This window comes from Sander vitreus, chromosome 7 (assembly GCF_031162955.1).
Source record: "Sander vitreus isolate 19-12246 chromosome 7, sanVit1, whole genome shotgun sequence".
In the NCBI taxonomy this organism is placed as follows: Eukaryota; Metazoa; Chordata; class Actinopteri; order Perciformes; family Percidae; genus Sander; species Sander vitreus.
The window spans coordinates 31,487,684-31,510,203 of NC_135861.1; the positions used below are offsets into that span (position 1 = coordinate 31,487,684).

Here is a 22,520-nt window from a genome sequence, read left to right on the forward strand (position 1 = left end):
GTTTATTACACTGAAAGGGCTAATACATTACACCATAATGTTTTGTGATTAGTAGGTTAACTGGTCTTGTGTAATATGTGTTTAATTTTGTAAGTTACAGGCACCAATGTGTAGACAGTGAAAAACCTGGTTTGGTACACCAAGCTTACTCAGCGATTAATTAGTTTATGTAGTGCTTCAGTGGCCTATTAGAACAGTGCTTCATTAGTTTTTTTGTTTCCTTGAAGTTGATGTTCAAACTACTAGAATAAGTTCTGCATATTGTAGAACTTTATTAATTGGTAATACGTGACAGTGCATTAACGTGATGAAATGAGTAACGGCACATTTTCTTTGCTTGTTATTTACTGTTTGCTACACTCTCATAAATTACTTTTATTGCCCATGTGTGTTGCTGTCTCTCATTCATAGGCAGGATAGCATAACAGTTCATCACTGGTGCTTCTAGGATCTGAGGTCCTTTTTACTATAGGGCTTGTTTCCCAAGAGGTTATCCACCTCAGATACAATGGACAGTGATAACTTCGGAAGGACCTGTGGAATGAGAAGAGAGAAACCATTACTGTAATTTCTCAAACTATTTATTTACATCAACTGCCGAAAGAACCAGGCTTTTACTTAAGGCAGGTCTAAGTGTCACAAAAGTGTGACAAACAAACCATGTGTATTTGCCAGTTTGGTTCTGGTTGTGTTTGCTGGTGTGAAAGCTGCCATTTGATCACTGCTATCTTGTTGTTGTTCTTGCATACAGTATACTATGACACACTTTGTATACGGTACAAAGTGGTTAGTTATCAAACCACATTTTATTTATCTATTGCTTATTGATAACTAAGCACCCAGTGATTGCATACCGTATACAAAGTGTGTTAATTTGATACACTTTGTGAACCATGCCCATGAATGCATCTTATACAAGAGCAAAACAACTTTCAAACTGTGGACAGACGATTTAGGAAAAAAAGAGTACATTGTAAGATAGACAGAGGTAGAAGCGGTAAAGATTTGCAGTGATCAGTCACCAAGAAATTGTAAAATTTCTGCACACCTTTATGTGGGTGTCAGAAGAAAGCATGACTTGAATAAAACTGAAAAACCTCCCAACACACTGCTGGTAGAGAGCCGTACATGAAACCAGAACATCCGGGTGGTGTTCCGTATTTAGAAGCTTTTAAAAAACAAATTTCCCGTAAGCCTTAGACTTTCATTGGTTAAACCTCACAGCTCAACAGAAGAAGTCAGTCCTTTGGCGAGTCAAGGGGACGAGGTTAGTTGACGAGGTTAGTTTACACATCTCTATGATAGCACTAGGGCAGGGAGTGGATTTGGTTTAGAACAATGGACTGTAAAAGTAATGGACGAAGCTTCCGGGCCTGAAAAATTAAGCCAATCCGGAAGTGCCTTAAAGCGACATTCTATCTAATTTCCAGCAGGGGGGCGACTCCACCGGCTCCAAAAAAAAGTCAGTTTCTATAGAAAATGACCCCTTTTCATTTGATTTATTACCTCAGTAAACACTTTAATAATGAGTTTATGGTCTCAATCTCTAGTACAAAGTGTTCTTTAATACAGCATGATGCTCATTTTGTAAATTATGGTCCCATTTATTTTAAAATAGATGATAAAGCAGGGGATGCTTTAGAGGTGTCACTACCATATTGTTGCATGTTATTATATTGCATTATTGGTCTGTTTTCTTTTCTGTTGTTCAGTCTCAAGACTGTACCATGTAGTGTTGGCTGTGGTTATGTAACTATTAACATGAAGTGCTTCCACCTGCTGCCTGTATGCTTTCTGACCTGTATTGCTCTGATATTCTCCATCAGCTGGTCAGTTCTGGAAGCTCCCAGCAGGACAGAGTTCACCCCATCGTTCCTCAGGCACCATGCTATGGGAATTTGCAGCACATGAAAAAAAGGTGCATTTTTTAATTTAACAGCCATTATTGCGTGGAGGCAAAGAGTCAAGTCATTTGGACTACAAATGACTTGACTTTGGAATTTCTATACCACTAGGTAGGCTCAAAATAGCACCACACTTCCACAGTAGCACAATGAGGGTCCGTACATGTAAACCGAAGCATTGAGAACTATAAGTGTACAGACAGTTTATTAAAAAGATAGTTTATAAAGACAGTACCGTTCATGTATACATGTGACATCTTGGGAAAACAGTCATGACCAGTCGAACGACGAACACCGTGCAACCAGTAACCAGTAACATAGCTCAAGCACGGCGTTTGTCGTTCGACTGGTCATGACTGTTTTCCCAAGATGGTGCATGAACGGTACTGTCTTTATAAACTATCTTTTTATATAGTATGATTATATTGTTTAACTAATAAATTAAAAGTGATACATGCATACATATGCTTAGTTGCCATGCACATAATATACAGCCAACCCGGAGTTTATCCACCCTTATTTTTAGAGTGCCTCTGACTTGATTGACTCTGACTCAACTGGACCTGGTCTTGGACTTGACACGGATAGGATTAAGTTGGTATTGACTACAGCCCTGCCTGCATGTATCGTGAATGGCAGATGTGGTTTTCTGTGTTTTTTTAATTCATGTCTAATAAAAGAAATACTGTAAAATACATATCTATAAAACTACTCTAGTTGAATACATGGGAATTGAAAGATGGCATCTTGGAAAATAAGCATAAAGATAATCTTGGATAGAATTAGATGTAATGAAGTGACAACCAAATTCAATAAAGCTATCCTGACAGAGACAGAAATATCAGGTATTCCAGAAGAAAAAAAACATGGACACCTACAGAGTAGGATATGGTGGACATATAGACAGAACAAAAAATTACAGTTTTGTTTTACCAATAGCCAGTTGGGGCAGAGTGCAGCCTAGGTGCTCAGCAATTGCCTTCAACTCTTTTAGCTTCACCTGCTGACGGCTCCCTTCCTCACTCAGGATCTTGTCCTTCATCCACTGATAACCCTGTTGCAGACAACACAATACAGAGCTCAGGGCAAGATAAGGATTCTGGTAGTCAGTGGTGGAGGAAGTACTGAATCTCAGTACTTAAGTAACAGTACAAATAACCAGAGATATATTTACTTGAGTAAAAGTAAAAGTTCAACAATGAAAATCCTACTTAAGTAAAAAAGTACCTGATTTTAAATGTACTTTAAGTATTAAAAGTAAAAGTACTTGCATAAGGATTTATTCTCTTAATGTCTACATTCTAATAAAAAAAACCTGTATGGGCTGTAGCATTTTAATTAAGTTAGTTTTAGGTTAATGTAATTGTGATTACAATCTGTGGCCCAGTTTACATTCTGAGTTACAATCCTGGGTATCTATCAGGGTGATCTGCATGAAGCTCGACTTTGCATTATTTCCCACGGGACAGTGAATGCTGCACACATTTATTTAGCGAGAACACACGGGCTTGGACAACAAGTACGTGGCTTCACAGCAGAGGAGGACCGGGAGTGTTTTTAAGATGAATATACGGGTTGTATATTAACCCTATAACGGATGCTTCACATATGACCAAGCAGAGTATCGAGAGCAGCAGCAGTAACAGGAGCAGCAGTAGTACCGGAAACGGTACGCGCCTGGCCAATAAACGAAGGGCGGATCTTAGCGTGGCCATAGTGGGATTCGTAATATTGCGAGCGGCACCGGGAGCTGGACGGCTGCTGCTGAAGGCTTCCAAGCAGACTGCAAAAGTGTGACGGTCAGGAAGACGTTTTGTCAGAGGGAAAACTGATCTGCAATGTAACGAAAATGTAACGGAACGTTGTAGAAATGTAGTGGAGTAGAAAGTATAGATAGTTGCTGCAAAATGTAACGAAGTAAAAGTCAAAAGTATGCACTATTGATTGTACTTAGTGGGTAGACATCCGTTATTAACCCCTAGGTTCGTTTTGCGCCGGAATTGTCCTTTAAGTAAAGTACAGATACGTGAAAAATGTATTTAAGTACAGTAACGAAGTATTTGTACTTCGTTACATTACACTACTTCCAACCCTGAATGCCACAAAGATGACTTTTTTTGTTCGTTTTTAGATTAAGCTGTCTTTGTCATAGGAGGAAACTGATACCTAACATAACTACAGTTCTTGCACCAGAAACTACTTAAGAGACTCTCGCCTTTAATTGGTTTAAACCATTTGACTGCTTTGAAATGATCATCTCAGTGTTTCCCATACATAGTTTCTACTTGGGCACACTGCCCAGGTAGATTGAGACCCGCCCAGGTAGATAAAAACTGAATTAAATTCTTTTTTTCCAATCAACAATGTATTTTTTACAGCGCACACAGACCAGTGGCCCCTTGTGAAGTCTCGTGCTGTGTGCATGACAGCGTCAACGCTTCACAATCACTTCAGGCTCAGAGACTGTTAGTAGTAACTTGCTGCTGGTGGTCTAGCGTGGGATTAACTATACTACTAATAAACTTTAGAAACGCCACGGCCACACTGTAAAGGCTCCCCGAACGTCATTTGTCAGAGTCTGGTTGTTGGAGTCTCCTCCCCTCCATAGCTTTATAATGGAGTAAACAGGAGCTGACCGGAGCTAATCAATAAACGGTGCTAATCGTTGCTAACTGAGCCTTTAGTTCATCTCTGTGCCTGTACCCATTAACTGTATTTATGGACTTGAGCCCGAATAAAACCTGAGATTTTATTAAGTTGGCTGTAAAAGTTTTGAAATTCAACTCAGAGTTGTTTGAATGACAGAAATATGTTCAGATGAGATCTAATGAATACAACACGGACATTTAGGCCTATTTGAAAATGCATGTTTTGTTTAAAAGATCGCCAAAGAAAAAACACTGGTGAAAGAAGTACAGATCCTTTACTTCATTAAAAGTACGAATACCATACTGTAAAAACACTCTGTTACAGTAAAAGTCCTGCATTGAATGTTACTTAGGTAAAAGTATCTATCATCAGGACAATGTACTGTAAGTTAAACATTTGGACTTAAGTACAGTACTACTAAATGTACATAGTTACATACCAACACTGGTGTTAAGTTTGTACAAATGTAACTAATTCTTTGTGTGAATGATGTACAGCCAAAATTCTTATTTTCCTGCATTGTATGTGACCTTTAGGAAAATGTTGAATTATCTGATTCAATGTTTTTCTGTTTTTTTTAAAATAAATTATCAAATAAATCAAACTTACGTTTTTCCTTTTTTTATGTTTTATTCATTATAACTTTATAACTATGAATATAAAGACATCCAGAAGCTATTCCTACTTCTGGCCATGGTTATGCTTTTTAATTTGAGATGCCAGACTTGCAGATAGAGTGAAAAATGAGCTCATAGTGAGTAATAATGTGACAGGAGGAAAAAAACGCTATAATATTTGGGCTCCGGGTAATCAGGTATTTTGTCTGCTGAACAATAACATTTGACAAACAACCAGATTTAATTGAAAAAGCACATCATGGCTATACTTCATCTGTATCAGCTTTTAGTCTGATTTATTTAATATGTAAATAGTTATTTCTTTCTAAATTATCTGTTAATGTTATGTAGTCATTGTTTTCATTGTTTGTTTGACTAGTTTTTACTGAACTCAGCCATCACACGCCACGTCGTCACATTCTGCATCACCCACCACCACAAGTAAATTCTCAACCTGTGGGAAACACTGCATCTTCATAAATGGTCAGAGGGATGGCACACAACAGAATGACAATGATAAGTGGGAAAAGTAGGAGTGTTACCTTAAGCGAGGCACGTGAAAAAGAGGGGATCCCACTGTTATACTTCCCTGAGATGATCCCACAGGCCAGTGGAGACCATGTCATAGCTCCAATGCCTGCATGCCCAAAACAGGTCTTGTAATCGACCAAATCACAGACAGCTAATTTGTGTTGTTTATTTACAGTTTCTTGTAGTTTTACAATATGAGGGACTAGGGAGGCTAGGATTAGCATCAGGATTCAAACTAATACAGTTAAAATTTTATCTTAAAGAATCCAATGGCAGCCCAACATTACTAATATCCCAACCATTTGCATGGCTGATTCAATGTCTTACAAAAAAAACAAGACACATAATTAAACTTAATACAAATGAAAAAAGTGACTTCTTCATAATTATTAAGACAGATTTTCCGTATTATGACTATGGCAGCTGCTTACCTATCTTGTGGAACAGTTCAGGGAGTTGCACTTCAACCTTCTCCCTTTGAAACATGTGGTACTCTGCCTGTTCGCAGATTGGTGGGATCTGGTTGAACTGTCGAGCCACCGAGTATGCCTCCTACAGCAATAAGAGGGACATTTTTGACCCGATCCAGTCCAGACCTAATGTACATAGATTGATTTTTAAAAAGAACAACCTGATCTGTAATAGACTAGAATAATAGAATAGAAGGATAATCAAAAAAATAATAATTTGGTGCACCCGAAAAGACCCAGAAAGATGGAGAACACCAACACTGGCATCACTTGATTACCACCTGTTTAGACTCAATAATTTGGCCCTGACACCAACAAAGTAGTGGTGGGTGGATCGATCCAAATATCGATAACATCGATAAAAAAAAAAAAAAGTGCTTCAAGTTAGAGTTTACAAACTTGTCTGTTAGAGTTTGCAAACTTGTTAATGAGAGAAGACAAACAATTACAGGTTCAAAGGGCTTGAAAAAGGTGTTATATCCTGTGTCGCTGTCGCCAATGCCTTTAACCCAGTCAAGGAAAGGGTTAACAGAAACGTAGTGTTGGCCAAAGGTGGTTGTGCCAGACTCCCGCCTTTGGCTGAGTGTCGCTCTATCTAATCTGTCAGAGGGAGAGCAGGAGTGCTGTTGTGAAGTTTAACGTTGGTAGTTCCCAGAGAAGAAGTTGGTAATTTCATGGTGCAGATTAGAACCCACATTGAAACGCAAGCAACTAAAATTGCTGAATGTTAGAACATTGTGTCAAATTGGTTGTTATTATTGTGACTTATGAAGTGTCAGGTTTAGTTCCATCATAGTGTTAATAGTGTCAAAAAAGTTAGTTGACGTTGTTGTTCAGTAGCTAGCTCAGAGATTATCGGCTAATGAAATTACTGATTTAGCAGGGGGGGGTTAACACTTTTGCAAGGCACTGTATCCGTGTCACATTCTCATTAGGGGCTGAGCCCCCCTAAAAGTCTGATCCTAGAATCTCCCCTGAGAGCGAGGCACACTCTTCTGGCAGTTCTGCATTTGCAAAAAACATAATGTGACACAAAGAATCTGCTGGGATGTAAAAGCATTTCCACGATGGGTGACGTTAGTGATATGAGTACGATAAGGTATCTACATATCTGATGGACTGTGAAGAAAAACGACATCTCTCAAATAGGTAGTTATCTGGAAATGATCCCTCAATATCATCATCCGACGTAAGTTTAAAACTCAAGGTTTATTGGAAAACCTGCTCCTGACCAGATTAGGTTCACAGACTCAGTTATCATAGTAACGGACTATGAGGTTAAGTTATCTCTCTTTCTGAAACTGGCTGGAGTAACCCTTCCTTCTCAGGTTTAAATAACCTCCCTTTCTGAAACAGAAAAACTCAAAGTTTTCACTAAACCTGCTTTCTGAAACGGGCCCCAGGAAAACAAGCAAGCAAGCAGCCAGGCCTGGTGGCCAGCAGCACACACCCACACACACAAGCAGGACAGAGACGGAGCAGAAGAATGGCAGAGAGGAAGAGGAGCACTGTGTGGCTATATTTTCAGTCCAAAAAAGGACGGCAAGCTGTAAAAAGGCTGTAAGATACAGTGTTAACACAACAAATGTATATAACCATATGAATTGTAATTCTGTCCTAGGTTTTAACTTATTCAAAATCCAAAAAAGGAAAAATCACAAAACCAGGTCATGAAAATTCATTCAGATTTAGCAATTTGATTCATCAACCTTAATTTTTTAAAAGTATCGGTATCGTATCGGCATCGTATTGTATTGGTATCGGCGATACTGGCCCTGTATCGGATCGATACTAAATTTTGCAGTATCGCACACCACTGTGGCAGTGGGTCTTTTGGTTACAAGGAACCAAATGGACCAATGAATGCATTTTCATATTTTGAGACTTGTCTGTGAACTCACCATGATCTCCATGGAGGTCCATCGTGATGTCCCCCAATACATGGCCATCCCCTGGTTGATCACTTGGGTCATTGCCCTCACCGTCTCTACCAAAACAGCATTAGTTAAGTAACAAAATTTCAGCAATCATCAGACAAAAAAAAACAGCTAGGAAGAAAAAAAGGAGGAAAAAGGGGGCCAACTTAAATGAGAAGAAGAAGCAATAGCATAAAAACGGTACTGGCTTATATGTTCTTTGTTTTGGGTCCAGTATACGGTTGATGGATCAATCTTTACTGGAAGAAGCTGGATGAAGACACGTTTTTGAGTTACGTTTCATTTTTATTGTGTGTAATATGTATAATAATGTGTTGGAACAATTCAGTCAGAGGTTAGAAAGACAATACTGGGCGAGGGTTTATGGCATAAGCCATGAATAAACCAGACATAATAAGCCATAATTTGTATCAAATTAGATATAGCTATGGAGCTCAGCGCTAATTCTTTCAGGAAGACTATTAAATAACTTCAATCACCACTATCTCTTCCTAAAACTATTCAGCTGTTAAGAGGCGTTCACTTTTCAGTGAACTAACCAAAATTGGCCACGAAATGCATGACATTCTGCTTTAAATGTCTTCTCTCCTTGCTATCAGCTGTCTTTTCAGGCAAACGTGCAACTACTCATTGGACGGCTATATGGCACTAGTTTTCTTTCTACGTTACTTTTGGCTCTTCGTGCTTATCATGTCGGACTCCGACTTTGATCCGGCAGTGGAACCGGGTTCAGGAAGCTGCTTGTCTCCGGAGGCTACTGCAAGCTCCCTGGACAGCATTCGCAGGAGCTCTCGCCTGGCTACGCTGCACGGCTCCCGTTTGGATGGGACGGAGATGTTCCTCAGCTCCAGGATCATGGCATCACACCGGCTCCAGGTTTACCTTCTCCCGAGCTCCGCGAGCTGGCTGCCCAGGCCTGGTGTGTCACGCCTTTCATTCCTGTGGCTGCTCGTGGTCGTAAGCGGACCAAGAAGGCGGATCCCCCTCCCAGCGCCCCGCTGAAGAGACGTGGTGCGAGTTCTCTCAGCCGTGCAGCTACTACGGCTGTTCCGGGGGGGTTCCTTGGACACAAGCCTCATCCTCGCTTCTCTGCAGTCTTTGGCCAGTTCAATGCAGTCCATGGATGCACGGCTGCAAGCCATTGAAAGCTCTTCTGCTTCCGCCGGTTCAGAGACCGTCAGTACCGCGCTAGCATCTATGTCGCTGCCGGCGCCCTGCCCGCCCAGGCAGAAACCAGCTATTCCCTGGCCACCGCTGCCTCAGGCCCGGTCATACGCCTTCTCCAGATCCACAAAACACATGTAGACTGGTTGGGCATACTCCCAGGCTCCCTCCAGGATCCTTGCGAGTAAAGATCTGGTCCGTTGTTCCACGACCAGGGACGGAATCCGCATTGTTCCTCTTCAACCTGAGATTCGACTATCGACCGAACCCTCCTTTCCAGCACCTTCGAGTAGACTTTACCGGGAGGCTGAGAAGTGTGATACCCCTGTAATTGGCACACACCCTCTGGTCCCCCTTTTTAAAAAGGGGAACCACCACCCCGGTCTGCCACTCCTTAGGCACCGTCCCAGACTTCCACGCAATGTTGAAGAGGCGTGTCAACCAAGACAACCCCTCCACACCCAGAGCTTTAAGCATTTCTGGACGGATCTCATCAATTCCTGGGGCTTTGCCACTGTGGAGTTGTTTAACTACCTCATCAACCTCCACCAGGGAAATTGATGCCAATCCCCCTCATCCTCCAGCTCTGCCTCTACCATAGAGGGCGTATTAGTCGGATTTAGGAGTTCCTCAAAGTGCTCCTTCCACCGCCCTATTACCTCCTCAGTTGAGGTCAACAGCGTCCCATCCTTACTGTACACAGCTTGGATGGTTCCCGCTTCCCCCTCCTGAGGTGGCGAACGGTTTTCCAGAAGCACCTTGGTGCCGACCTTAAGTCCTTCTCCATGTCTTCTCCGAACTTTTCCCACACACGCTGCTTTGCCTCTTTTTCACGGCAGAGGCTGCAGCCCTTCGGGCCCCTTCGGTACCTTGCAACTGCCTCCGGAGTCGTCTGGGATAACATATCCCGGAAAGACTCCTTCTTCAGTCGGACGGCTTCCCTGACCACCGGTGTCCACCACGGTGTTCGTGGAGTTACCGCCCCTTGAGGCACCTAAGACCCTAAGACCACAGCTCCTCACCGCAGCTTCAGCAATGGAAACTTTGAACATTGTCCACTCGGGTTCAATGCCCCCAGCCTCCACAGGGATGCACGAAAAGCTCTGCCGGAGGTGTGAGTTGAAAGTCTGTCGGACAGGGGCCTCCTCCAGACGTTCCCAATTTACCCGCACTACCCGTTTGGGCTTACCAGGTCTGTCCAGAGTCTTCCCCCACCCCCTGACCCAACTCACCACCAGATGGTGATCGGTTGACAGCTCCGCCCCTCTCTTCACCCGAGTGTCCAAAACATATGGCCTCAGATCAGATGAAACGATTATAAAATCGATCATTGACCTTTGGCCTAGGGTGCTCTGGTACCAAGTACACTTATGAGCATCCCTATGTTCGAACATGGTGTTCGTTATAGACAATCCATGACTAGCACAGAAGTCCAACAACAAACAACCACTCTGGTTTAGATCAGGGAGACCGTTCCTCCCAATCACGCCTCTCCATGTGTCTCCATCATTATCCACGTGCGCGTTGAAGTCCCCCAGCAGAACTATGGAGTCCCCAACTGGAGCCCCATGCAGGACTCCACTCAAGGTCTCCAAGAAGGCCGAATACTCTGAACTCTTGTTTGGTGCATATGCACAAACAACAGTCAGAGTTTTCCCCCCCACAACCGACCCTCTCGTCCACCGGGTTAAACTCCAACGTAGCGGCGCTCAGCCGGGGGCTTGTGAGTATCCCCACACCCGCCCGGCGCCTCACACCCTGGGCAACTCCGGAGAAGAAAAGAGTCCAACCCCTATCCAGGAGTATGGTTCCAGAACCAAGACTGTGCGTAGAGGTAAGCCCCACCAGATCTAACCGGTAGCGCTCCACCTCCCGCACAAGTTCCGGCTCCTTCCCCCACAGAGAGGTGACATTCCACGTCCCCAGAGCCAGCCTCTGCTGCCCGGGTCTGGTCCGTCGAGGCCCCTGACCTTCACTGCCACCCATGTGGCAGCGCACCCGACCACAGCGGTTCCTCCCACAGGTGGTGGGCCCATGGGATGGAGGGATGTCCGCCACGTAGCTTTTTCGGGCTGTGCCCGACCGGGCTCCGTGGCAAACCCGGCCACCAGACGCTTGCTGACGAGCCCTCCATCTGGGCCTGGCTCCAGACGGGGGCCCCGGGCTTCCTCCGGGCAGGGTCACTTCATCCCTTCCTCGATTTTTCATAGGATTTTTGAACCGGGGAATTTCCCCTGTCAAAAGGTTGGTTTAGCCATCATTTGAAGATAGTTCTTATCAAGTCTAACATTTCACCTCAGCATTACTCGGGCCATTCCTTCAGGATAGGGGCTGCTACTACCGCGGCGATTCAAGGTATATCTCGTACTTCACTGCAAAAATTGGGTCGCTGGTCATCCTCTGCCTACTCATCCTACATTCGTCCCAACGTCATTGATGTCCTCGCAAACCAAAGATCCCTAAAGCTGTCATTTTCGGTAAGTGTACATATAACTGGTGGTGGTCTGGGAGTTTTCCTGCTCAGTTTGCATTTTATCTTTCTATCTATGGTATTTATGCTGCTTTAGTTTGCAGGCCAGAATTGCTAATACCGGCCGCTGCGCCAAAGAAAGTAATACCGGCCGCTGCGCCAAAGAAGTTAATACCGGCGCTGCGCCGATGAAATTAATACCGGCTGTTGCACAGAAGAAGCCATGTCTGGCTTCTCTACCCCTTTAAAATATTTTTAACAATGGAGTCTAATCCCCAAAGACTCTGTACATTTCATACTATGCTTATGTACAATAAATCTTTGCATATCTGCAACGAAGTCCCTCCTAATTGAAATAATGTGGTCTTTATTAGACAGTCAACAAACACAGTTATAGCCTAATAAAAACACCATATTCCTTTATTATGCTGTATTTGGAAACGGCATGTAATGTCATATTAGACCCAAATTATACTATACTTAGACACTGATTTTTAATTATAAAGAATTCACAACTTTATGTTCGGAGACCATTTTTTTTGGGGCATTTCAGCCTTTAATGGAAAGAACAGCTAGTTATGAAAGAGGGGAGAGAGAAAATGCAGGAAAATCGTCTCAGGTCGGACTCAAACCCTGGACCTTCTGCGTCGAGGCATACACCTCTACATATGTGTGCCCGCTCTACCGACTGAGCCAACCCAGCCACATGTTCGAAGACTTTTCACCCAAAAGGAATGCATATCATTTACAGTCTTTAAATGCTTTAATTAATGTTGTAATGCTGTGACAACTCAGATATTAACATAACGTTAACATTAGGCCTATTTGTATTTCTTGTGTTTTATTACAAAAACTGTAACATTCATAATATTTACCCCTATGCTGTACCGTTTGTAACATTAACGTTACTGTTTGTAATGATAATACTTACAATCTTCAAGAAAAAAAGGCTAAAAACGCTCTGTGCTCTCTTCACAGGCAAATGACAGACAGCCCAGTGAAAGACCAGACAAGGCACTAGGCCATACACAAAACCGTATCAATCAATCAATAAATAATTACATTTGTTAAAATACCACGTGTTTATTTTACCTGTGTGCTAATATATGGAAATCTGTGCACCAATCAGCCATTACGTTGTAATGTGTCACTAATTACCTTTTAAGAAAGTCTAATAAGATCTAACAAGATCTTACAACAATCTGAAACAAGGATGGATCCTACTTTATATTACGATACGGTTTTGTTTTAATTTGTTACAAATTACCTTCTAATAAATACCACTGGACTCTGCAGAGCATCCAGGCTATGAGGTACTGTGTGAAGTGAAGTGACATTTACTAACGATAGTTTTCTTCTAATAAGCAACAAATGACACTAAAAGGCAATGCCTGATTTTTGGTTCTCACAATTATCAACAATTATTAATTTCCTAATTTGGATTATAGCATCTGATATCAATTTATGAACATCTGAAAATACATTGTTCACCCAACTGTTCTTAGGGGCAGAGGAGAGGTTGCTTGAAGGAGTTTTTTAAACTTCTGCAATCTTCGGACGTCTTTGGTTTGCCACGTGGCATATCTTTCTCTCTTGGCTCAGGAGGTCATCTTTTCTCAATCCCTATGGCTGGGACGAGAAGGTTGTGACCATCTTCGACCAGAACTCGTTCAATTCCTTTGAATTGAACGAGTTCTGGTCACAGTAGTGACTAGTCTGTAGTTTTCGTTCAAAGTCTCAATGTGTTTCAATGTGGTTGATTTTTGCCATCAGGTTGTTTAGGCAGCTTATTTAGGCAGCACATTAACAATAGATGCAGGAGTGGCCCACAGTAGACAAACTGCAGTTGGAGGTCAGCACAGCAGGAAGAAAAGCCAGGGTCGGAGGAAAGAAAGATCTGGTATGGCAGTTCGCAAAGTTCTTATCTTCCATAAAGAACCAGATGTGAAGAGAACCTCAGGTGTTTTTGCTTCTTAGGTTTCTTATGGGGTGCTCTTATCGTGTAAAGTTTGATACTGCAGATGATGCAGGAGTAGTAATAGTACCTACACTATGACGCGTGCCCGTCTCACACGCACTGATACGCGCATTGGTTTCAAGGGTGGGGGCTGATTCAGTGAGGAGGCGAAACTGCATGTGCATCTTGCGTGCGATGGTGCATGCGCATCTCGCGCGTGTGGTGACGTCATCATCGCGGCCGTATCTGCGTGCGCGTATCGCGGGTGTATCTGTGTGCGCATCTCGCGTGCATGTCATCGCGGGTGTATCTGCGTAGGGGGGCGTGTGACGGTGCTTTATTTAGATGTGTGAAGGTGTTAAAAACGTGTGTGTTAGACCTATGATTAACGGATAAAAAGTTAGGGGTAGGTTTATGTTGGCAATTCGTCATAAAGGGTGTGGTTTATGTGCTTTAAAAGCCTTTGTTTCATGCAGTCTGGTCACTTTTTCTCCACTCGTTTTTTAGCTAGCTAGCTTGTTAGCTCGTTTTTCTCCACAGCTGTTTCTCTACAATCAACGGTGCTTTTTCTTCTGTGACATTTGATGATACACTTATTCCGCAAGGTAAAAACATACAGATATAGTACAACCCCTTTCAGTATAATTTAATTGTGTGGCTATGGTTGTGTTTTCATGCATTTTTTTGTGTTGTTTTGTTTTTGATTTAAAAAAAAGATGTGGAGGCGCCATTGACGGATCAAATACCCGGTTTCTTAAATCAGCCTGGGTATCTATTGGGAAATATAAAGCTTTATCATCCTGAGAGCAATAAGAAAGTTGAAAACAGGTATTTTATGGCCCGATTATCTATTCCAGCATGTAGACTTATTACTGTTTAATTTATCCATGTGGTTTTTAGTTAGCTAATATTCTAATCGTTGTTTGTGTGCAGGCAGCCTAGCCCTCAAGAACAGCGCGGAACTCCATTGCAATGAGGAGCAGACAGTTACATCAATAGATATAATGATGTAGGTATTGTCATCAAACCAAAACCGGCTACGGAAGAAGTCTAGGAAGAGGACTGTTGTGGTGAGATGGAAAGAAAAAAGTAAAAATAGGGATGTTGAAAAAAAGGTTATCTTCTCATAATGTGACGTGTTTTCAGACATCAGAGTCAAACCAGGGAGTTTTCCCGCTCAAAAGACCCAGCCCGTTCTTTGTTCAAGCTGAGCCACCCTTGAGTGTGATATCAAAGGAACATAACACCGGTATAGAGGTAAGAGCTCTTTTGTATCTAACAGAATATATTTAGCCATTGTGTTGAAAATCTTTTTATCTATGTATATTGTTAAAAACAGTTTTTTCTCTCTGTTACAGCCGATAAAGGCAGTAACACCTTTGCTCAGCCAGCATCCATTGGCTGCGGGGGTGGTTACACTTTTATCGCTCACAATGCATCAGGTTTTGACAGCTACATTGTACTAGAGTATTTGGTGAACCAGCGTGTCTGCGCTACCCTTACCATGCGAGGTTCGAGGGTGCTTCTGATCACTGATTCTGATTTCAATCAATGATGGATAGACTCATTCAGTTTTTTCCCTATGGCATTAGTTAAAACTCCTTCAGCCATGGGCTTCTCTGACATGCAAAAGGTATCTTTCCACATGCTTTCAACACCCGGCAGAATGAGAAATATATAGGTCCTTACCCTGAACCAGCTTTCTATGGCTACGACACAATGACTGAGATGTCTAAGAAAGCATTCATGGAGTGGTACGATATGGTTAGACGCACACAATTCAACCTTCATGATGAGTTGGCCCGCTATTGCATTAACGATGTGGCTGTTTTGGTTAAAGCATGTAAAATGTACAGACGCGTTCATTGAGTGTACAGGTCAAGACCCCTTTACATTTACGACGCTAGCTGCATCATGCATGGGTGTGTTTAAAACTTTATTCATCCCCAAAGACACAGTGGCACTAACCTATGAGGGAGCGTACGTTAAGCAAAACAAGACGTATTCAGACATCTCAATACAGTGGCTTCAGTATGTAGCATACAGAGACAACATCAGCATCCAACACGCTCTTAACAGAGGTGAAAAGGCCTTTGGCCCATTCTTTGTCGACGGGTACTGTGCCGCCACAAATACGTGTTACAAATTTAACAGATGCTTCTTCCATGGCTGTGATAAGTGCTATGGTCAGGCCGAAATCAATCCTCTCACAAGAAAAAAAAAACACATGGTGAGTTACTCAGAGAGTTCCATGACAGAGTGTCAATGCTAGAAACTGTTTATGGGCTTACGGTTGTGGTGAAGTGGGAATGTGCTTGGAAAAGCGATGTGTGCAATAATCCAGACGTTAAGGGCTTCATGTCAACATATGAAAAGCCAGAACGCCTCAACCCTCGAGAAGCCCTCTTTGGAGGCCGAGCGAATGCAATGAAGTTGTATCACAAGGTAGAAGGTGATGAAAAAATCAAATACTATGACTTTACAAGTTTGTACCCAATGGTACAGGCACAAAGAGACTACCCCGTCGGTCACCCTCAAATAATCCACAGTGATTTTGACGACATAAAAACATACTTTGGTATTGTGAAATGTACTGTGGCTCCCCCTAGAGGCCTGTATCATCCAGTTCTCCCCTATCATTGTCACGGTAAACTTATGTTCCCGCTGTGTGGTGCCTGTGCCGATCAGTTGAATCAGACAGCCCGCTGTGACCACACCGACCATGAGAGACAAATGTCTGGTGTATGGGTTTCATCTGAATTACTGAAAGCCTTGGAGAAAGGATACAAACTAGTCGACATCACAGAGGTGTGGCATTTTCCAGAAAAATTGGATCCGCTTTTTAAAGGCTATGTTAAGACATTCCTCAAGCGCAAGCAAGAGTCTTCCGGATATCCGTCCTGCTATGCCCATGCAGTGCCCTGCTACGCCCTGCAGTGCCCTGCTATGCCCTGCTACAACCCTGCTATGCCCTGCAGTGCCCTGCTATGCCATGAACTACTACAACTACTATTTTTAGTCATAGTTCCATTATCTTTATTGTGATTGCCACTGTTCATCACACCTCCAACAGGCACCGTCAGACACCGCCTGCGAAGAGCCTGGGTCTGTCCGAGGTTTCTCCCTAAAAGGAAGTTTTCCTCACCACTTGAGGTTTCTGCCTAAAAGGGAGTTTTTCCTCGCCACTAAATGCTTGCTCTTGGGGGAATTACTGGAATTGTTGGTAAATTATAGTGTGGTCTAGACCTACTCTATCTGTAGTGTCTTGAGGTAACTCTTGTTATGATTTGATACTATAAATAAAATGTTATTGAATTGAAATAGATTATTTGGTGTTTTCTTTATTAACGCTACCCTATGTCAACATAGCTGAAGGTGATCTTATGAAGTAACTTGCTAATGTAGTTGACTGGACTGTGTTCATTTTTTATTTGACACGGTTTAAATTGTCAGATTATTAATTAATTAATTATTGCCATATTTATCTGAGAATTGTCTTGTTGGACCAGGCGAAACTTGAGTTAATAAGCTTCAGTATAATTTCCCCTTCATAAAAAGTAAAGAAACAAGATCCATCGCAGTATAAGGACACCCACCTTCTATAGGTGTGTTAGGATCTGGTCGATTCGCAAAAACCACGTCTACGTACTCCAGCTGAAGTCTCTCTAGTGATGCCCTTAGACCTGTTTCATATAGATAATTGCATATTTATTGTATTCATTCATTGTGATGTTATGTGGCTATGGTGACACATGCAGCTATGTTTTTCAAACAAATACATGTACTTGTCATGATAAAATACTAGTCTGTGAATAGTTATTCACAATGGTAGCATAAAATCTTACCTTCGATTATATGTTTTCGAGACAATCCTCTTTCCATTTCTGCTCTGAAAAAAAAAAATGTCATTTCAGAACTCAAGGTTTGAAAACTAGAACATTTCAAAGGAATTCTAATTATCCTTTTTATGTTGGTCATTGCTATATTGAATAAATGAAAGCACAAAGCACAGACCTATTTTGTATTTAAGTCCCTTTATAAAAATGACATGGAAAATATCAGTCAGGCAGAAATATAATTTCATGTGGGATGTAGTAACCAGTGAGTTGACAGACTACAAGGGAAATCTATCATTTAACAATGACACAACCAATGAGCAAAATATTCATTCATTTGAATCGACGGTAGAGATGTTCCGATACCGGCTCCGATACTGTATCGGGAAGTACTGGATTTTATGCACTGATCCGATACCACGTAATAAAGCCCTAAAGAAAATCCACATTAAAGTAGTTTATTTATGTTCTTTTTCCGTTATAACTGACTGTCAAACTGTTGTTTGTGTTTGTTCATGTTTTACAAATAGTTTAACCTGAGCCAGACCGACAACAAAGATAGAAATCATATCACATCCATACAGGGATAGTAGTATACTATACATATTATTATGTTAAAACATAATAAAATATATGACACACTGGTATCGGATCAGTACTCGGTATTGACGCACTGGTATCGGATCGGTACTCGGTATCGGCCGATACGCAAGTTCAGGTATCGGAATCGGGAAGCAAAAAATGGTATCGGACCATCTCTAATCGACGGCCACACTAAGCACACAGAAGCTGTGATGTTGCAATTTTGGGGCAATTCTAACACAATCCTAATGAAAAAAAAAAAAAAATGAAGAAAAGCATGCCTTTGTTGAAGGGTTTGAAAGAAAACTGAATCCAAGAAACTGAGCAACAGAGGCCCTGATGCCAGATCCATTAGCTTTATTAAAGAGTATACAACCTTGACCTGGATGATGATAAGCAGCAGTTTCGCCAATGGAGGACCGTGGTATGCCAATACAAACAATACAGCCCCTCAAAACTTTTCTAAAGGGAGTTATCCTGATGTCAAATCATCAACATCAGCCAGGTTTGCTTCCTCCTTTTTTGTGGTAACATTAAAGAGATTTGGAAAAGGACAGGTTGGTTGGTGACATGTTTTTAAAATGACATGAATTATCATTAGCCAGAAAAAAATAATGCTAGTCTAAATGGCGCAGATTTCTCCAGTTGCCTCTCCGTTAGCTCCGTAAAATTTATGCTGAATTGTCTATTTTACAAATATGTGTTGTGCTTTGTGTGGTTGATGTTGGACGGTGATGGCATTTGGCTATGAGTCAGGATGGGGAAATCAACTTGCCAGTGTCCTGCAGACTCTGCTAACCTCCTACCGACTGCTGGGCTGGGCTAGCTAGCCAGCTGGCTCAAATTTTCAAATGTAAACATCAGAGTAAACACAGAGGAAAAGGTGGAGAAGATGAGCTCAAGCTAACAAGACCATCTGCAGCAATCTCATGACTATGAGTCAATCATCAACTCACCGCTTTTTTGGTAGTCTGGATCGACGACAGTTCATTTACTGGATAATCGCCGGATGTCCCTCTCCTTGCAAAACTGTGTTCGTTTCGCAACAACAAACTTCGAGCTAGCAAGCTACACGCTGAAAATGGCAATTTTGAGGAAACTTTGGATTGTACAACAAGGCAGGCTTGCTTGGTTCTTTCGGGGAATTATTGTAAAGATTTACAAAGAATATGTTTAATGTTACGGCATTTACTATCCAACTGGGACGTTTTGGGACCGACTGTGGCAGGATTGCTGTGGACGAGTAACGTTAAACAGGGTGATACACAGGAACAAGTTATGTTTATGTATTTATGTATCCAGCTTATTTAAATAGCTCACGTTACTGTATTATGTTAACTTCATTAGTTAAGTGTTCTGCGTTTGGAGCTTAGCAGCGCTCAAGATGATTGTGATTGGTTTAAAGAAATGCCAACAACCCAGAGCATTTTTTTATCCTATCCTGCAATATATGTGTAGAGGCGCCAGACCTTACTCCACAGTGCTGGGGAGATAGTTCTGGCCATGCGAAACTACTCTTATGCTGACTCTGGTCAGTCAAAGTTTTCAAAAAGGTGAAAATGACTATCAGCTACGACCTATGGCTACAAGCAAGATCATCTCTGAATCTATCCATCTCTACATCAGAGCGGGCACTGAGGCAAGCGTGGAGGAACTAAACACTGACTGTCACTTCTCTGCTGGGCATCCTGCTGGCCAGTGTGCAGGCGTCAAATGGTGAGCATGGTGGCCTCCGTGCCTACGTTGAATTCCAGTGGGATGTCCAGAGTTGTAGTGTCCTTTCACCGAGACTTGGCTGGATCCAGGAGCGCCAGTGCCATTCAACCGTTTTTTTCTGTGTGCCGCCCTGACGGCAACATTCTCCTTCATCATGACTCATGTTGAAGTTGAAGGAGCTAATGGATAACATTTTACTGAAAAAGAGCAGCAGTACAGTGTTTATTTTATGTTGTTCAGAGTGGTTATTACAGAGGGAATGAAAAATGTATCGTAAATGTTTTATCTATCTATCTGTCTATCTATCTGTCTACAGTTCAGATAGGGGGGTTTGAGGTGAACCGATTATCTTACTGCAGTAATGTATTATGCAGGAGAGTTTTTTTGTGTTTGGTGTTGAGTAGGTTGTACCAGGATGAAATGTTAAAGGTGAGAATGGATTCAATGAGTAAACCAGTAAAATATCGTTGCTCAGTTTCCTCAGCAGGTGGAGGCGCTGTTGTGCTTTTTTGTTCACAGAGTCAATGTACTGTGCAAGGATGGCCAGGTGTCAATCTCCCCAAGTGTTCCCAGGAATTTAAAGGACTCAACCTGCTCCACCAGCTGACACTAGATACTGAGAGGTTGGAAGAGATAGGAAGCTTTTTTGACTCTGCTCCCACAGCATAGCACCTTAGACTTTGATATGCTCCAATGAATGTTCAGCAAATGTTTGGACCAGGTTGTTGACTGCCTGCTGGTCCAGTGATTCATTGTCAAAAGCAGGAAAACAGTAGCCTGGCTCTGCCCTCCTACTTACTTCTGCTCAATTTTCATTTCCCTTCAGTACTCCCTTTGCGGTATGTTCTTGGGTTTTCTCCGGTCAAATATTTGTAGGTCTAATCAGCGAACAGAGAGAGTGGCTGAGAACGATGACGTTGAGGACGTGCACTAGAAAGATCAGAAGTTAAAGCCCGAGCAAGGACAATCTTTGCTGAATTTTGTTGGTGGCCATGAAGAAAAGTTTAATTTTCCAGCTCGCTCCGTTAGTGGTGAAGGAGTTGGCTAAGGCTAACGCTAGCGATGCTGATGCGAAATATAAGCCGATAGTTGTTGTCGGTCTCCCCTCTTGTTGCACATGCGCATGACATAAGTCACGACCAAACGTTAGCGATTGGTTATAGCAGATCCAGAGTGGCTCTGGGCAAATCCAATAGTTTTAAACTTCAACAGAGTACCCGCCTTCAAGGAAGTTAACACTTGTCAATGGAGAGAGGCCAGACTCTCTGTACAAATTAAATGTACGAGAGTCTGGTAGGACCAGGCTAGGAAAAAAGTCCATGACTTAAAGTCCTTAGCAGGTGTCTTTTTGGGAATTGAAATAGATTATTTGGTGTTTCTCCCCAACTCAGCTTTTGGAGAGGGCCTCCGTGATGGCACCCTTGACCTCCCACAATATTCTGTCGTCCCTGGAGCAGAGCACAGAGGCTCACTGCCATATGTGTTTGTGGGAGATGAGGCATTTTCCCTCCACAGGAACCTGATGAGGCCATTCCCAGGCTCCAACATCACAAGGGAGCAGAGGATTTTCAATTACCGCCTCAGCCGTGCCAGGTTGGTTGCTGAGGATACATTCGGCATCCTTTCCTCGCAGTCGCCCATGGACCGGCGTGTAATTAGAGTCAGCCCTGAAACTGCAGAGTCCTCGCAACCAAAAGGCAATGTAATGCATAAAGAGCAATGTTTCATTTGCACAAACACAACTATACTGTCTGCACGAGCACAACTTTAAATACAAAAGAAAGACCCAAGCCCAAATACGTTGCAGACCGGTGCGTTGCAAGTAGCTGCAGATTTTCACTTGTCTCGTCATGTAGCTTTGGTCTGAACTTCCTGCTGCACACACAGTGAGATATACAGAGTGAAAATCGGGCGCCTGGAGGTTTACTCCTCAACACAGCAGCCGCAGGTTCGACTCCGACCTGTGGCCCTTTGCTGCATGTCATTCCCCCTCTCTCTCCCCTTTCATGTCTTCATTTGTCCTATGAAAATAAAGGCCTAAAATGCCCAAATAAATATCTTTAAAAAAATGACTGTTACTTGCTTAACTTTAGCTACGTTTTCTTGAGGTTAAAGAAAGAGGATATTACTAGCTAGCGTGAACGAGTGAAATACAAGAAATAGTTAACCTAGCTATCCACAGCTCTATTTTTGCCATTAATATATATATATATATATATATATATATATATATATATATAGAGAGAGAGAGAGAGAGAGAGAGAGAGAGAGAGAGAGTATCATATTTAGTATCATATTTCAAAAACAATATCAGTCCCCATAGAATGTTGTTGTCACTGAAAACTAAATGTCATAGTGTCCCTATTAATGCTATTGTACAGATAGTACAGATAGTAGATTGTACAGATTACCTTCAATTCATTGACCAGATGGATATTGAAAGATATTTTTGGGAGAGAGAGAGAGAGAGAGAGAGAGAGAGAGAGAGAGAGAGAGAAGCAGGAGATTGGCAGGGCAGCTGATTCTGAGGGAGCCGACGTGATTGAGGTCAGTAGGTGTCTACAGGTCTAAGAAAATGTTGGGTGTTTTCTTTTCTTCTAACAATAACCATTTGTTTGCCTAAACTAAATTATTTCATGATATTTATTATACAGTATATGCTATATTCTGACAAACTTAACTTTCTG

At 42.2% G+C, this 22,520-nt stretch overlaps 1 protein-coding gene across 1 annotated transcript in view; it reads right to left on the reverse strand.

The window, feature by feature from the left end:
• Positions 1–444: 444 nt before the first annotated feature.
• LOC144520388 (voltage-gated potassium channel subunit beta-2-like) overlaps positions 445–22,520 on the reverse strand; it is a 91,319-nt gene continuing 69,243 nt past the window's right edge. The window contains exons 7-14 of the mRNA XM_078254072.1: positions 17,545–17,588; positions 17,296–17,382; positions 8,073–8,158; positions 6,133–6,253; positions 5,713–5,807; positions 2,838–2,958; positions 1,800–1,888; positions 445–534 (exon numbers count right to left, since the gene is read on the reverse strand). Of these exons, the coding sequence (XP_078110198.1) occupies positions 445–534; positions 1,800–1,888; positions 2,838–2,958; positions 5,713–5,807; positions 6,133–6,253; positions 8,073–8,158; positions 17,296–17,382; positions 17,545–17,588 (733 nt within the window). The remainder of the gene's footprint in view (positions 535–1,799; positions 1,889–2,837; positions 2,959–5,712; positions 5,808–6,132; positions 6,254–8,072; positions 8,159–17,295; positions 17,383–17,544; positions 17,589–22,520) is intronic.